General features: G+C 55.0%; 1 protein-coding gene across 4 annotated transcripts in view; it reads left to right on the top strand.

The window, feature by feature from the left end:
- Positions 1-14,046, top strand: part of NRG2 (neuregulin 2) — a 181,564-nt gene extending 167,518 nt beyond the window's left edge. For 3 of the 4 annotated variants that reach the window (XM_067731931.1, XM_067731929.1, XM_067731930.1), the window contains 5 exons: positions 3,640-3,742; positions 5,904-6,027; positions 6,388-6,515; positions 7,375-7,602; positions 10,492-14,046. In XM_067731931.1, coding sequence (XP_067588032.1) covers positions 3,640-3,742; positions 5,904-6,027; positions 6,388-6,515; positions 7,375-7,602; positions 10,492-11,257 — 1,349 coding nt within the window. In that variant the 3' untranslated portion in view covers positions 11,258-14,046. The remainder of the gene's footprint in view (positions 1-3,639; positions 3,743-5,903; positions 6,028-6,387; positions 6,516-7,374; positions 7,603-10,491) is intronic. The other variant, XR_010942139.1, reaches the window with a different exon arrangement.
- The last annotated feature ends 895 nt before the right edge of the window (positions 14,047-14,941 follow it).

Raw genomic sequence — 14,941 nt, 5'->3', positions numbered from 1 at the left:
AGCAGAGTACCCTGGCGTTCAGACTGTGCCCCCGTGTACAGTAGTGCCCCCTTGCCTGGGGCCAGTCGCCAGAGTACTCTGAGGGGAGCGGGACCCCTGAGCTGTGTGCAACCCAGTGGGTTGGCCAGACGAGCCCTCGGAGAGCAGGTGTCTGAAAGCCACAGAATCCTGGTTTGGAGAACTGTGCAGAGAGGCATCCCTTTCAATTTGACCTTAATCCTCCTTCCTTTTCCCATTTCCATTTCCATTGCTTTTCATTCTTCACCAGGCTGGCAGCTGATAACACCCATTTGTCTCTGCCGCCTGCCCCATGTTTGTCTGCCAGGCTTTGCCATCTGCTTGAGGCTGTTACTCCCTTCACGATCTGTCCCCACGGTGGCACATGTGTTTGTGGGCAACACCAGCGAGGGGCCACGGTGGGCTGACTTCGGGTGCCTGCCCTCCTGCCTCCCAGCTCAGAACCTCACGTCCCACTCCTGACTGTCCTCTGGCCCCTGGAAGATGCCTTGGGCAGGGAGGGACTTTGAGGGGTCAGTCTTCCCAGCTCTCTGGCTTTGTGCTGGGCGGCTCCACCCTGGTCCACACATATAGCAGGAGAGATGCGGGGTCTCAGAGGGGTTGAGCCTTCGATGGGGTCAGACCCCAGATGTGTGCAGAGCCTGCAGTTATGAAAAGACTGTTCTCGTGGCAGATTTGGGGAGGCCCTGGTTCCCCGGCCACCTAGCCACCATCAGCTATTCTCAGAAGATGGAGCTGAAAGTCTGTGTGTAAGAGTATGTCTGTGTCTCTGCTGTGACAGGGTGGGGAGGAGAGGGGCCGAGTCTGTGGTGTCTGTGTGATCATGGCAGGGGGTGCAGGGGGGGAATCTGTAGGTGTGCGTGTCTATGTTGTTATGTGTCTATGTTGACATGTTTACACCTTGTTGGGTCTCTCAGTGCAGGGTGTGAGCACACAGAGGGGTGCAGTGGAACATCTTTGTTGTTAAGGGTTGAGCGTGAGCAGTGGGTGCGGAGGCAAGTGTGAGCGTGTGTAAATATGCGGCTGTCTGTAAAGGTGGTCTGTATATTCATTCACACACCAACTCAACAAACCTCTACTGAACCCCAGAGTTGGCCAGACTCTGGCGATCTAGCATGCAGAGTCCCTGCCCTCCTGGTGCAGGGGTGAGACAGACAACAAACAAACAGGAAAGATAGCAGGTGGGGGTAAGTGCTACACAGAAAATAAAACGGAATGGGATGGCGCCTAGCCGGGGTGAGGAGCTGCTCTAGCTAAGTGGCCAGGGAAGCCTTGTCCAATGAGGCGACATTTGAGCTAAAACCTGACGAGAAGCAGCCAGCCCTGCAAACAATCAGGGGAGAGTGTTTGAGGCAGGGGGCACAGCAAGTTAAGGGTGATGTGGATGGGCCTGCCTTGTTCGATGGATGGAAAGACTGCCAGTGCCTCTGGAGCACAGCAGACATGGGGAAGAAGACTACAGGTGGGATCTAGAAGAAGGGACCAGGTGACCCTGGGCCTCGTGGACCATGGTAAGGCTTTTGGTTGTATTTGAATCGCAGGGGGATGCCATTGTGGGTTTTTAAGCAGAGGAGTAAAATGATCTGCTTTATCGTTGGAAATCAACGTGGCTTCGGGGCAGAGGATAGACTGGGTGAGGGGACAGGGTGTGGAGCAATAGAAGCAGAGAAACCAGTCAGAAGCGGGCAGCTGTCGAGTGAGAGATGGCATCTTGGATGAAGCTGGAAGCAGTGGAAATGGGAAGAAGTGGTCAGATCTGGGATCTACTTGGGAGGGAGAGCTGAGACGACTTGCTGATGGATCAGGTACCAGAGTGGGTGGGAAGATCAGGAATGATTCTAAGGTCTGGGGCTTGTTTAACAGGAAAGGTGGTGTCGCCACTGAAGAGATGGGAAGAGCAGGGAACGAGGGTGGGGAATCAGTGCTTCTGCTTGGCCATGGCCCTTGAATGTAGGAATCTGGAGCTCCGGAAGAGGTCAGGGCAGGAGAGAGAAACGTGAGATTCAGCTGCGTACAGATGGTATTTCAAGTCTGAGTCTGGGTGAGATGACGGAGGGAGAAAGGGCAGATGGAGAGAGGAAGAAGCCTGAGAGCTCTGGGCCTGGACCCTGCAGCCCACATGGAAGAGGGGGAAGTAGCAACTGAGACAGAGAGATGAGCCAGTGCAGGGGGAGGAAACCCAGGAGGGAAGACCATCCCGGGAAGTGGTCCCAGCAGGGGGAGTCTGCTGAGAGGGAAGCGAACCACAGACTTGGCAGCGGGGGGGTTGTTGGTGACCATGACCAGAGCGGTCTCAAAGGAGTGATGGAGACAGAGGCCTGAGTGGAGGACTGAGGCGTGGCTGAGGATGAGAACCGGAGGCAGGACGAGGACCACAGAGCCTGGAGGTGGGGATCTGGGGTGGAGGGCTGTTTGTTCAAGACTCTGCATGACTATGTCAGTGGGTGTGATCGCGTGCGTGGCGGCCGTGTGTATTGTTGTGAAGGGTCTGTCTGTGTGTCAGACGGGCACAGTCCTCCAGGTATGTGTGCCTGGGGCTTTGTACCCAGTGGTTGCTGCTGGGCGTACCTTTGCCACAGGAGACCCTGCAAGCCTGGGGGCTTAGGGACACTGCCCAGGGTTCCACCAAGGCTTTGGGTCCCGCCCCCACTTATCCCTGTGCTGGTGGGAGGGGAGCGATGGGGAGGGGCCGGCCAGCAGATGGGAGCCGGAGCAAGGGCGGGATGTCTAGGCTGTAGGCCTTGACCATGTCTGGTGCTGTCACCTTTTTCCTTTGCTTCCTCCAGGCTTTCTCTGTTCTAGAAGCGTAGGGGTTGCCCCACCAAAAAGTGGGAGTAGAGGTAGAGGGGATAGTTGGGTCTTTTTGAGGGCTTTGAGGCCCAGCCTAGCTCAGCTCCTTCAGAAGGGTGGAGGCTGCTCCTTGAGCACAAGGGCTGTCCTAGGCGCCAGGGGGCTGTGCTGCCACTCGTGGGTCTCTGACAAGCAGAGACGGGGAGAGCTGGAGTGGGCCAGGGCCACAACCCTGACCGAGCTGCAGGGATAAACCAAGGCCTTTCTCCCCTCTCCCGCCTCTGTGGGCCTGGTCTGCTCTGTTCCTGCTCTTGGTCCTGGCATCCCTCCTAAGTCCAGCCTCTGGGCCTCATGTCCTGTCTCCAGCCCAGAACAAGCCACTCTCCACCTTCTTAAGGAAGCCAAAGTGGCCAGCCAGGCCTTTGCCCAGGGTCAGCATGTTCACCACCATGAAGACCAGCTTCCCCCAGCCCATCAAGGCTCTTTGCAGCCACCAGGCCATAGTGGGTTGCCCTCCCCTATGACCTTGGGAACTTCACCTCCATCCCACCTCCTCCACCCATCCCCCTGCATTTTCCACTCACATGCTCCAGGCAGAGCACAGGTTTGGGAAGGTGAGCTCAGGTGTAGTCAATTGTGATGAGATTCCACAGGTGGGTGGAGTTCAGGAAAGCAGGAAGGAGGGAACTGGCTGGGGGAGGAGTGGGATGGGAGCCGGGCAGCACCCGAGCTGGAGAGAGCCCGGGGTTTGCGGGGCAGGGGGACGGTCTGCAGCACTGTCTCTACGGGTCTGCCTCCCACCCTGCCCCCTCACGCCCTCTACCTCTGCAGAAGCCGAGGAGCTGTACCAGAAAAGGGTCCTGACTATCACCGGCATTTGCGTGGCTCTGCTGGTCGTGGGCATCGTCTGCGTGGTCGCCTACTGCAAGACCAAGTGAGTTGTCGGGCGCTCAGAGCAACCAGGGACTGCTTTTGTGGGGACAGGCTCTCCTCTCCACCGCACCATGCCTGGCGGAGCCTCCCCCATTCCTATGCCCCTCTGCCCCCTTCTGCAGCTGGTGAGGGGCCAGAGGGCTGGGCCAAGAAGCAGGAGCAGAGGGTGGGGTAGACAGGCCCCAGAGGACTGCACAAGAACGGTCATAAGCCCAGGCGGTGAAAGAAGATAGATCTGGGTTCTAATTCAGCTCGGCCATTTCCTGTGACCCTGAGGAAACGGATGAGCTTCTCTGAGTTCTCATCTATAAAATGAGTGTGATCCTCTAGTACCTCAGAGGATCCTGTGAGGGAGGATCTGCCCTGTCAGGTAGGCAGGCACTGGGGCAGTGTTGGGGGTGGGCAAGCACAGAGAGGGAGGCACCTTCTCAGGGGAAAAAGAGACCTCACAGGGCACTGCCTAATCCCACCTAGGAGCAGTCCAAGCAGGAATACAGAGAAGATGGGGTTGGGCCCCCCCTGGGCAAAGGAAAGGTGGCATCAGAACCTTGGAGCAAGGAAAGGGGCTGGACAATTCCAGTAGAAGAGTGCGAGCTAAAGGACAAATGCAGGAGAGGGTCAGCTGTGTTCATGGAGCGTGAGCAGCCGAGCCTAGCTGGAGCAGAGGGCTGGGGTCAATTTTAAAAAGGTGCACGAGTCTAAAAGAACAGCTGGAACCTGCGTGGCACCACAGGGCCTTGAATGTCAAGCTTGGGGACCTGGGTTTATCCTACAGATGATAGGGAGCCATTGCAGGTTGTAGAGTGATGTGGTACAGAAAGAGTTTGTCATATCTGTTCTTATGCGGAAAGCAAGAGTCTGGGCATAGCCACCATTTGGGGGACTGAGCCCCTGGGTCTTGACTCCTGCTGCCCCTATCTATGAGATCTAAGGCCCTGCCAGCCTTGGGGTTTAGGGTTCAGGGAGCCCACAGGAGGAGACTGGGCCCACACAGGAAAATTGAGGCCAAGAACTGGGGGGAGAAGCAAGCCTCATGTTCTAACCCCTACTATATTTACTTATTTCTTCAACAAACTTTCATTCAATGCCTGCTGGACACCAGGCCCTGTACCAGGCACATGGCCAGTGCTCTAAGCAAGAGGTCCAGTATTACAGGATGTATTTCAGGGGTGCCTAACCTCAGCTAGAGGGCAGGGAGGGTTTCCCTGAGAAAGGTGCATTTAGGCCAGGCCTGAGAGATGAGCAGGAGTTAGCAGGTGAAGAGGCAGAGAATGTGCTGCAATTGGATGCAAAGGCCCAGAGGCCAGAGAGGCACAGTGTAGGATCAGAAACAAGCCCTCCAAGGATGCAGCAAGCTGGGGTGGGGAAAGGGCCGTGAGAGACAGGGCTGGGGAGAGGAAACAGGATTCTGAAGCCCAATGAAGGGGCTTTAACAGGGGAGTGACATGATTAAACTTGTTGATTACAAAACAAATGTATTGAGCACTTAATAGGTGCTGAAGTGAAGCAGCCCCACAGGTCTTGACTCCCTGACCACAGCATCCTGTTTTATTTTCTCCATAGCACTTTGCTGAAAGTATCTTGTTTGTTTATTTGTTTATGTGTTTATCATCTGCCTCTCCTACTGGCCCACAAGCTCCATGAGGGCAGGAACCATATCTGTCTCCTCTGCTCCAAAACAGCATCTGGCACATAGTAAAAACCCAATAGACACCAAATAAATGAATGCAGGAAGTGGGCCAGCACTGTGCTTGAATATTTTATCTACTCTTAATCCTCAGTGGTCTTTGGAATGCGTAGATGATCAGTCCGTTTTACAGATGAGGAAAGTGAAACATGGATAGTTTAAGTAATTTGCCCAGAGTTACACAGCTAGAAAGTAGTAGAGTTCTGCTCTCTCAGCAGAGCCAAAGCTCACTACCACTACGCTCAGGTCCTGCTGAATTCCGGCTGGTAGTGATGATGTAGGCGGTTGATTGAAGGGGTCCTGGCTGAAGGCAGCCTGAGCACAGGAAAGAGCAGTAGCAGGAGACTGCCACGGCAGTCCAGTCCCGGCACACGTAGACTAGTTCCCTGGAGTAACAGCTAGGGAAGCTCATACTTCATGTGTGCCAGGGGAGGCGGGGAGGGGGTGTCAGGCTAATGCACCTTCCCCTGTGCAGAAAACAGCGGAAGCAGATGCATAACCACCTTCGACAGAACATGTGTCCAGCCCACCAGAACCGGAGCTTGGCCAATGGGCCCAGCCACCCCCGGCTGGACCCTGAGGAGATCCAGATGGCAGACGTGAGTGGTGTTCCCAGGCCCCACTCTGACCCCTTGCTGTGTAGCCCGCCTTCTTATGCCCCCTGCAAGAATGGGCCAGGGAGGCGGCCGGCCCATCCTGTGCTCAGCCTTGCCTGCTAGCCTAGCCTTGCCTCACCAGGATGACTTAGCCTCGCTTGGCCCACTTCCTTAAGGGAGGTCGGGGGATTGATTTCCAGGGGCCATTGCTGCCCTAACACCGAGTTGCTTATCCAGTGGACCACCACCGCCCCCGCAACCTGGAGCTTACTGCCTCACTTCCCCTGCCCACCAGGAAGGAGGGTCAACTTGGTCATCTGTCACTAACTGCCCCCCTGGCAAAAAACCCTCTGTCTGTTCCAGTATATCTCCAAGAATGTGCCAGCCACAGACCATGTCATCCGGAGGGAAACGGAGACCACCTTCTCTGGGAGCCACTCCTGTTCTCCTTCTCACCACTGCTCCACAGCCACGCCCACCTCCAGCCACAGGTGGGCACCACCAAGGCCCACGCAGCCTTGCAGACTCCCGTATGCACACCCTCAGGGCGTGCACATGCACACCACACACCTGCCTGGGGACACACACCAAACTCCCCAGCCAGGCTGGGCTCTGTATTGAGGGTCCCTGTGAGCAGAAGGGTGGAGGTGGGGGGCTTCAAACCAGAACCCACCACCAAACGTACATCCAGGTCCTCACAGACCGCATTCCCTTTTCTAGTCTAAACCAGCCCCAGAGGAACAACAGCATCACTGTGCTCCCACCTAACATTTGGTTTTGTTTGGGCCTCAGCAGCACCACTTCACCTGGCATAAAGTACCTGCTCACTCGAATACCCACAGCTATTTAACGCCCTCTCCTGGGTTTCCCACGTGAACCTAGTCCACCTTAGCCTCCTCTCCAGAGGTAGGGAGGCCTGTCCACACAAGCACACAGGCTCAGACAGCTCAAGAAAGAACGTGGTTGGCCCCTTTCTTCCCTGGGGAGCAGCACAGAATAGGCAGGGTCCCCATATATTGGCCACTGGGGCTGGGCTCTTAAGGCAAGTGGCTAAGGACCATGGGAGTGGAAAGGTCCCAGACAGGGAGGCTAAGGAGAGGTTGGTTGCAGAGAGGAAAGGAAGAGGCCTCTGCACACTGCAGCTCACCCATCCACAGGCCTCCAGCTCTCCTCCTCCCAAAATCGGGGTTTGGCATTTATGATGTTACACATCAGCCCAGAGTGAAGGGCAGTGAGCTGAGGGAGCCTGAGATGGAATGAAGAACCAGGGAAGGGGTGGGCCTGGGACCACACGTGCTGGGCTGCCCGGCACCTTCCTGACCTCACCTCACTTCCACCTGGCTTCTCCAGGCATGAGAGCCACACGTGGAGCCTGGAACATTCTGAGAGCCTGACCTCCGACTCCCAATCGGGCATCATGCTGTCATCAGTGGGCACCAGCAAGTGCAACAGCCCAGCGTGTGTGGAGGCGCGGGCACGGCGGGCGGCAGCCTACAGCCTAGAGGAGCAGCGCAGGGCTGCTGTGCCACCTTACCACGACTCCATAGACTCCCTGCGTGACTCCCCGCACAGCGAGAGGTCAGTTCCTACCCCGTGACCTGTGCCCCACTGTAGCCAGAGAGCTGGCACCACTGACCCAGGGCTGACCCTTAGGTCACCTCAGAAACACTTCAAAGAGCCTCATCCCCATTTTCCAGATGCGCAAGCAAGGTCCCTGAAAAGTTAAATGGTCTGCTCGGGGTCATCAACATGTTAATGACAGGCTGGTACTACAGCCAGTAGACCCTGGTGTGTTATGACCATTTAATTTAATTGTTCTACTAGGACACTCTTCAGAGTAGAAGGGGATGTTATTAATAATTGCAGTAGAACATCAGGAACAAACAGGGTCTGGCATGGACAAACCAGAACACACAGTTGCCCTACCCTGGTGTCACCTAGAGGCCCCATGTCCCGGGAGAAACAGACACCAAGATTGAACAGGCTGAAGAGTGGGAGGGGAGGCTGTCTGTGAGTAAACCGATGAGTGCAGGATGGGAATGAGCCAAGAATGCCTGAAGGCCCTGGAAGAATCAGCAACTAGGCCCCCATGGATCAAGATGCCATTGGGTTCCTGAGCAATGAATGCAGTGAGACCCAGGAACCTTCCCTTCTTCCCTGACTCCAAGCCAGGAGTTGCAGGGGGCCAGCCTCCATCTTGCTCTCCCCTTGGCAACTGGGATCTGTGGGAGGAGAGCAGAAAAAGGGGCATGGTACTAGGAACTCCAGGCTGGGGTGGAGAAGGCTTCAATTCAGCCTACTCCGTGCCGGTCATGGACACGAAACCACTGAAGCTCACAGCTGCCTATGGAAAGTGCTAAGCATAGGACACCCCACCAGGGCAGAGAAACCCAGTCTGATGGTAGGCTCTGGGAAGCAGCTAGGTTTTCCAAGACCAACCTTTCCAAGCTCAGCCCCACCACCTGTGTGACTTGGGGCAGGTTGATCACCTCTGTGCCTGTTTCCTCAGCTATAGAACAGGGAGCATTACACCTGTAGTGCGTGGTTCTTATGAAGGCCACCCTAAGATCATGCGCAAAGCTCTTTGCCTTTTACCTGACATGGCGCTGGTGCTCACTAGGTGGAGCTATGGTTAGTAGTAACAAGAGCAACAGGACTTCTTAATGCAGCAGTCCCCAACCTTTTTGGCACCAGGGACCGGTTTTGTGGAAGACAGTTTTTCCACAGACGGGGGCGGGGGGATGGTTTCGGGATGATTCATTTATTGTGCACTTTATTTCTATTATTATTACATTGTAATATATAATGAAATAATTATACAACTCACCATAATGCTGACAGGAGGCAGAGCTCAGGTGGTAATGCAAGCCATGGGAGTGGCTATAAATACAGATGAAGCTTCAGTCGCTCCGGCCACACACCTCCTGCTGTGCGGCCTGGTTCCTAACAGGCCACAGACGGGTACTGGTCCACGGCCTGGGGGTTGGGGACCCCTGCCTTAATGGATGGGAGGTAGAGAGGCAAGGCAGGGAAAGACTTCCAGGCAAGGGGAACAACTTGAGCTGTTCCAGCAGAGGCACTAGGGACATGGCTGGTGAGGCACCTAGAGCAGGGTGGGCTGTGAGGAGAGTGGAGCTGGGCCTGAACAGGAAGGCTGGGGCCAGATAGATGGCCAGTGGCCCTGGGTGGGTAAGCAGGAAGGGCCTCCTAGAGCAGAGATATGACTTTAAAAGATTGCTTTGGGAGGGAATTCCCTGGCAGTCCAGTGGTTTGAGGCTCCACGCTTCCACTGCAGGGGGCGCAGGTTCGTAGGGGGACTAGGATCCCACATGCCACATGGCCAAAAAAAGATTGTTCTGGGAACTGCATAGGCTGAAGGAGGAAAGACACTGGGGTGGGGGAATGGCCAGAGTGAACATCTAGTCCCAGGATGGAGTGGAGCAGGGTGGAGGGTATTCCAGGAGAAAGGGGATGGGTAGGACATGATGGATGTGCATGTGGGAGAGGGAAGAGAGAGGAGTCAGATGATTCTGAAAAACAGTAATGGGGACTCCGGAGAGCAATGAGGTGCCCAGCTTTACAGTTTGGAAGAGAGGCAGGGAGGTGGGTGGTCCCTGTCCCAAGGTGGATAATGGTTGGGCAAGAGGCCAGTTGGCTCAGAAAGGGAAATGTGGAGAAAGAAAAGGGACAGGTGCCTGGGACCCAGAGTGGGAGATATTAGCAAGGGCAAACTTTTGAAGGAACTGGTGGTCTTTAGCCCCAAGCAGAGACACTTCAGTGAGGTCTTGGTAACTGTGAGCTCTGGGCTGAGGACCCTAACTGAGGTGGGAGCAGTCACTTCCCTGAGGCAGCTTTTAGCTTCAACTTAAAAAGGAAAATATTTCCCCACTGTAGCCATCAGCCATGGGATGAACTGTCCCGGAGGGGAGGTAAGTCCAAGTCACAGGGGTGGCTGAATGCAGGGACTAGAATGAGGAATTGGGCAGTATGAGTTCTGATTCCTGCCTGGCCTGGGTTCACATCCCAGCTCAACCACTTCCTGGCTGTGTGAACCTTGAGTAAGTCAATTAAATGTTCTGAGTCTTTTTCCTCACGTGTGTAGTACGGGACTAACAGAAGCCTCTTATAGAATTACTGTATTAGATGAGATCACACATGTAAAATGCCCCAGCCTTAGCCTCACCCGAAGTAACCATTCAGGAGCACTGGTGACTGTGAGCATCCCCACAGCCAAGGACCACTGATACGTTTATGGAATCATCCAACAACGCTACGGAATGAGCACTGTGGTTACTCCCGTTTCACAGATAAGCAAACTGAGGCTCAGAGAAATTAAGGAAATTTATTACGGCCACTGAGGAATACCAGCATGGTTCTTGCAAGAGGGATCCTGGGCTAGACCACCGCTTTGCATCAGGTCCGCCCCATCCCCTGGCCACCGGCCCACGTCTCTGCCTCTCCCCGCAGGTATGTGTCGGCCCTGACCACGCCCGCGCGCCTCTCTCCCGTGGACTTCCATTACTCGCTGGCCACGCAGGTGCCGACTTTCGAGATCACGTCCCCCAACTCGGCGCACGCCGTGTCGCTGCCGCCGGCCGCGCCCATCAGCTACCGCCTGGCGGAGCAGCAGCCGCTCCTGCGGCACCCGGCGCCCCCCGGCCCCGGTCCAGGGCCCGGGACCGGTGCGGACATGCAGCGCAGCTACGACAGCTACTACTACCCCGCGGCGGGACCGGGGCCGCGGCGCGGGGCCTGCGCCCTAGGCGGCAGCCTGGGCAGTCTGCCCGCCAGCCCTTTCCGCATCCCCGAGGACGACGAGTACGAGACCACGCAGGAGTGCGCGCCCCCGCCGCCGCGGCCGCGCGCCCGCGGCGCGTCCCGTAGGACGTCTGCTGGACCCCGGCGCTGGCGCCGCTCGCGCCTCAACGGGCTGGCGGCGCAGCGCGCACGCGCGGCGCGGGACTCCCTGTCGCTGAGCAGCGGCTCGGGAGGCGGCTCGGCTTCCGCCTCGGACGACGAAGCGGACGACGCGGACGGGGCGCTGGCGGCCGAGAGCACGCCTTTCCTCGGCCTGCGTGCGGCGCACGACGCGCTGCGCTCGGACTCGCCGCCGCTCTGCCCGGCGGCCGACAGCAGGACTTACTACTCCCTGGACAGCCACAGCACGCGGGCCAGCAGCAGACACAGCCGCGGGCCGCCCCCGCGGGCCAAGCAGGACTCGGGGCCCCTCTAGGGCCCCCGCCGCCCCCTCCGCCTCGCCCGCCCCACTGTCTTTAAGGAGAACAGAGACCGCCGACTGGAGAGAGAAAGGAGGGAGAAAAAGAAATAAAAATATTTTTATTTTCTATAAAAGGAAAAAGGTATAACAAAATGTTTTATTTTCATTTTAGCAAAAATTGTCTTATAATACTAGCTAACGGCAAAGACGTTTTTATAGGGAAACTATTTATATGTGACATCCTGATTTACAGCTTCGGAAAAAAAAAAGAAACAACAAAAAAAAAGAGAGATGGGCCAATTTTTTGACTCTTTAATAGAAACCTATATTGTGGTGCCTTTTGCTGTACGCTAATCTGGAGCTCCTGGAGAGAAGTCTAGGTTGCGGGGTGAGGGAATGTAGGATCCCAAGCTGGCTGGGGTCATGGGAGGTGGTGGTGAGAGAAAGCAGGAGAGGGGAGGCTGCGGGATTGGGTTCGGGTGGGCGTGAGGCTGGGGGGCCCCAACGAACGACATGAGGTCCGGAGTAGCTTTGCCCCAGTGCAAGATCTGGAGCCCTGGGCCCCCTGAGAGGGCGGGGATCCTAGGTTTGGAGCTAGAGTTGGGGGTCAGGTAACGTCCAGGGGGAGACTAAGGCCCAGCGACAGCAACTAGAATGGGGAGGGGGCCTCCCCGCTCCTCACAGCTGCTAAGGGAGGGGCGCACTGAGAAAGAGGTCTTCCCAACAGCCTCGGCCCTGGGAGGGGGCAGCTCTGCCAGGGCCCCAATGTTCGTGGCTCCTCCTCCCCTATGGCCTCCAGGAAGCCCCTCCGTCCTCTGCAGCACCTTCGTTTACAGGTCGTCTTTTCTATTTTATGCCTGCATGTCCTTTGCATTTCAGATTCTTTAGATTGGATGCATGGTCACGCTGGGACCGAGAAGAGCCACTCGACAGTGTATTTGATTCCCCTCTTAGCAATAAAGTAACACCATTTCCTTCTCACAGCCCAACTCCCAGCCTCTAGCCCACCCATGACTTCCACTCCCTCTCCAGCCCTGACCTCGCCACCCTCCAAAACTGGGTCCACTGCTAATTTGTCAAAAAGGTAATTGTTTAAAAAAAAAAAAAATCCTAAGCAAATGGGAAACCTGCCCCTTGAAATGTCCAAACACCTGACTGTTGACACTTGAACATTTTTATATTATAAATAAAATCAGAAATAACTAATGTTTGACTGCGTGTGCCTAGCCCCCAGGTGAGGAGGGAGACAGAGGATGAAGACCTGTGATAGAGATGGATGGATGTTGGTGTGGAGGTTGGAGAGGGCCAGAGCAGTACCTGGGAGAAGAGACCCTCCCTTCAATCTCCCTGCCTTCGACTCCCAGGACAGGCTCCAGCCCTCCTCCCTGTTCTAAGAACGTTCACAAGGTGTCCCCCAGCTCCCCACCCACCACCCCCTGCTGCTGGGGAACCTGGCCAAGGGGCTGACACAGATTACTCTGCTTCGAGCTCAGCCTCAGAGCCCTGGCCCAGTTCCTGCCCTGGAGCTACAGGGGCCAGAATGAGGCAAGAGTTTCTGGGCCTAGGTGGGTGAGGAGGGAAGGGTTGTGAGGTTGGCACTGAAGCAGCTGAGGCAAGATGACCCTTGGGGCCTCAGGCATGTCACAGGCAATGTGTGGACATGAAAAGTGGCATAATGGGTACCCTCAGCTGCCAGGAGGACCACAGCTGCTGCAGCTTGTAAGCCCACAGGGTGTTGGGTTTTTTTATATCCCCTCAAAGCCAGGGCCTGTCTAAACTTGCAGTCCCTGATGAAGGGTACGTGATTTCAGGCATGGAGAAGGAAGATGGTGTCCAGGGTGAGCCTTTCCCCTCATTGATTAATGTTACTAAGCCAAAGCCCATCACCAGGAACCATTAGGTTCCAACCAGACACAAAGGAGTCAGCTATCCAAAGAGCTCCCATGGTTGACGTGTGGGTGTGTGCACAAATGAGCCCGGAATATGTGTAGTCAGCTCAGAGACCTACACATGCGAAGGACAGAGAGGCTTAGGGTTGAAAGGGCTTAGGTATCAACAGGGCCTTAGTTCAAATTCCAGCTCTGCCCCTCACTAGCTCCGTGACTTCTCTAGGCAGCACTTGGCTCAGCTGGGAAATGGTGATGCTAATACCTACCTCAAAGGGTTGCTGTGGAGATTATATAGGGCGCCCAGGATTGCTTCTGGCACATGATAGATGTCTATTAATGGCTAATTTGATGATGATGATGACCATATCCTGTGCCTTGCATTCTTGAGTCACACAGAGAGTGGCAAAAACTGGATGAAAGGGAAGTGATGGAGAAAAGTAAAGAACTAGACACATATTCATGTGGGGATGCTGGGAGAAAAAGTACCTGTTACAAAGAAAAAAAGGAAATTAATGAACTAAATGCTACACAAACCTGCAAATCACTGACTTCTCTAGCCCCTGATGATCTCATCCAGATCCCTGTACCGGCTCTGAGTTTGCTATTGCCTCTAAAATTTTCTGAGAGCCAGTAATTCCTCTATGTGATTTATGATCTCTGTATGACCCTGAGTAATTCTGAATGACCTTTTGGTGAACCCATCGACCTTTTCATGACCCAGTGTATTGTCCTCATTTGACCCTTCTGAGGGCCTGAGTTGCTAATACCTTCTAAATTTTCACTCAGAAACCACTTCCATGACTCCAGTGAGCACACCGACCTCTATGTAACCCAAAGTAATTCTGGATGACCTCTTGGTGAACCTATTGACCTCTATGTGACCCCAAGTAATTCTGAATGACCTCTTGGTGAACCCACTGACCTCCTCATGACCCAGTTTAGTATCCTCATTTGACCCTTCTGAGGGCCCTAAGTTTTTACCTTCAAAATTTTTAGTCAGAAACCACCTCCATGACCCCCAGGGAGCCCGTCTACCTCTGTGTAACCCCAAGTAATTCTGAATGGCCCCTTGATTAACTCATTGACTTTCACATGACCCCATTTGGTACCTTCATTATCTGCTCTGGATTCTAAGTTACCTGCTGAGAGTCTAAGGCCAGAACCTAATCAGTTTCCTTGACTCCCCATCATATCAGCCACCTATTCATTCACAGGTGTGAATGGAACCTAGGAGCAGGTGTGGCCAGAGAGGCTCCTTTTCTACTCACCTCTCAAATTCTGCCTTTGGGGCATCTTTAGTATGGCCTGTCAGGAAGAGGTATAGCCCTGTTAAGTGACTTTCCTGCTACTACCCTGTCCCCCAGGAGCACTTAGGACATTCGGGTGGCTTCCTGAGTCAGTCTTCCCCACTTCTCCAATTCTTTTTTCTTCTCTCTGCCAGGTCATTTTTGGCTTGTCTCCCCAGCCCTTCCAGAGTCCCAAATGGAAATGGTGACTGTCTGTCCCCCTCCCCACTAGACTGTGAGCCCCGTGTGGACAGGGATCTGGTCAATCCTTTTCTCACCACAGTATCCCCAGCACCCAGCACAGTGTGCAGCACTGTTCACCTTCACTGAATGAGAGGATGGAGCCTCAAGAGACGCTGTCCTCAAGGGTCGGCCCCCAGGAGTCCCTGAGCCCACGGACACTTCCCAGGACCACCAGGTGGCGCAAACCACTTATCACATCTCACCTGCAGTCCTCCAAGTCTCTGGATTTGGACAGTCCTGGAAAATGGACATATTAGGGGCAGAGGTTGTGGAGGGAATAT

The sequence above is a fragment of the Pseudorca crassidens genome, chromosome 3, assembly GCF_039906515.1.
Source record: "Pseudorca crassidens isolate mPseCra1 chromosome 3, mPseCra1.hap1, whole genome shotgun sequence".
In the NCBI taxonomy this organism is placed as follows: Eukaryota; Metazoa; Chordata; class Mammalia; order Artiodactyla; family Delphinidae; genus Pseudorca; species Pseudorca crassidens.
Note: the sequence above shows the minus strand (reverse complement) of the source record. Positions and strands in the feature narration are given on the sequence as shown.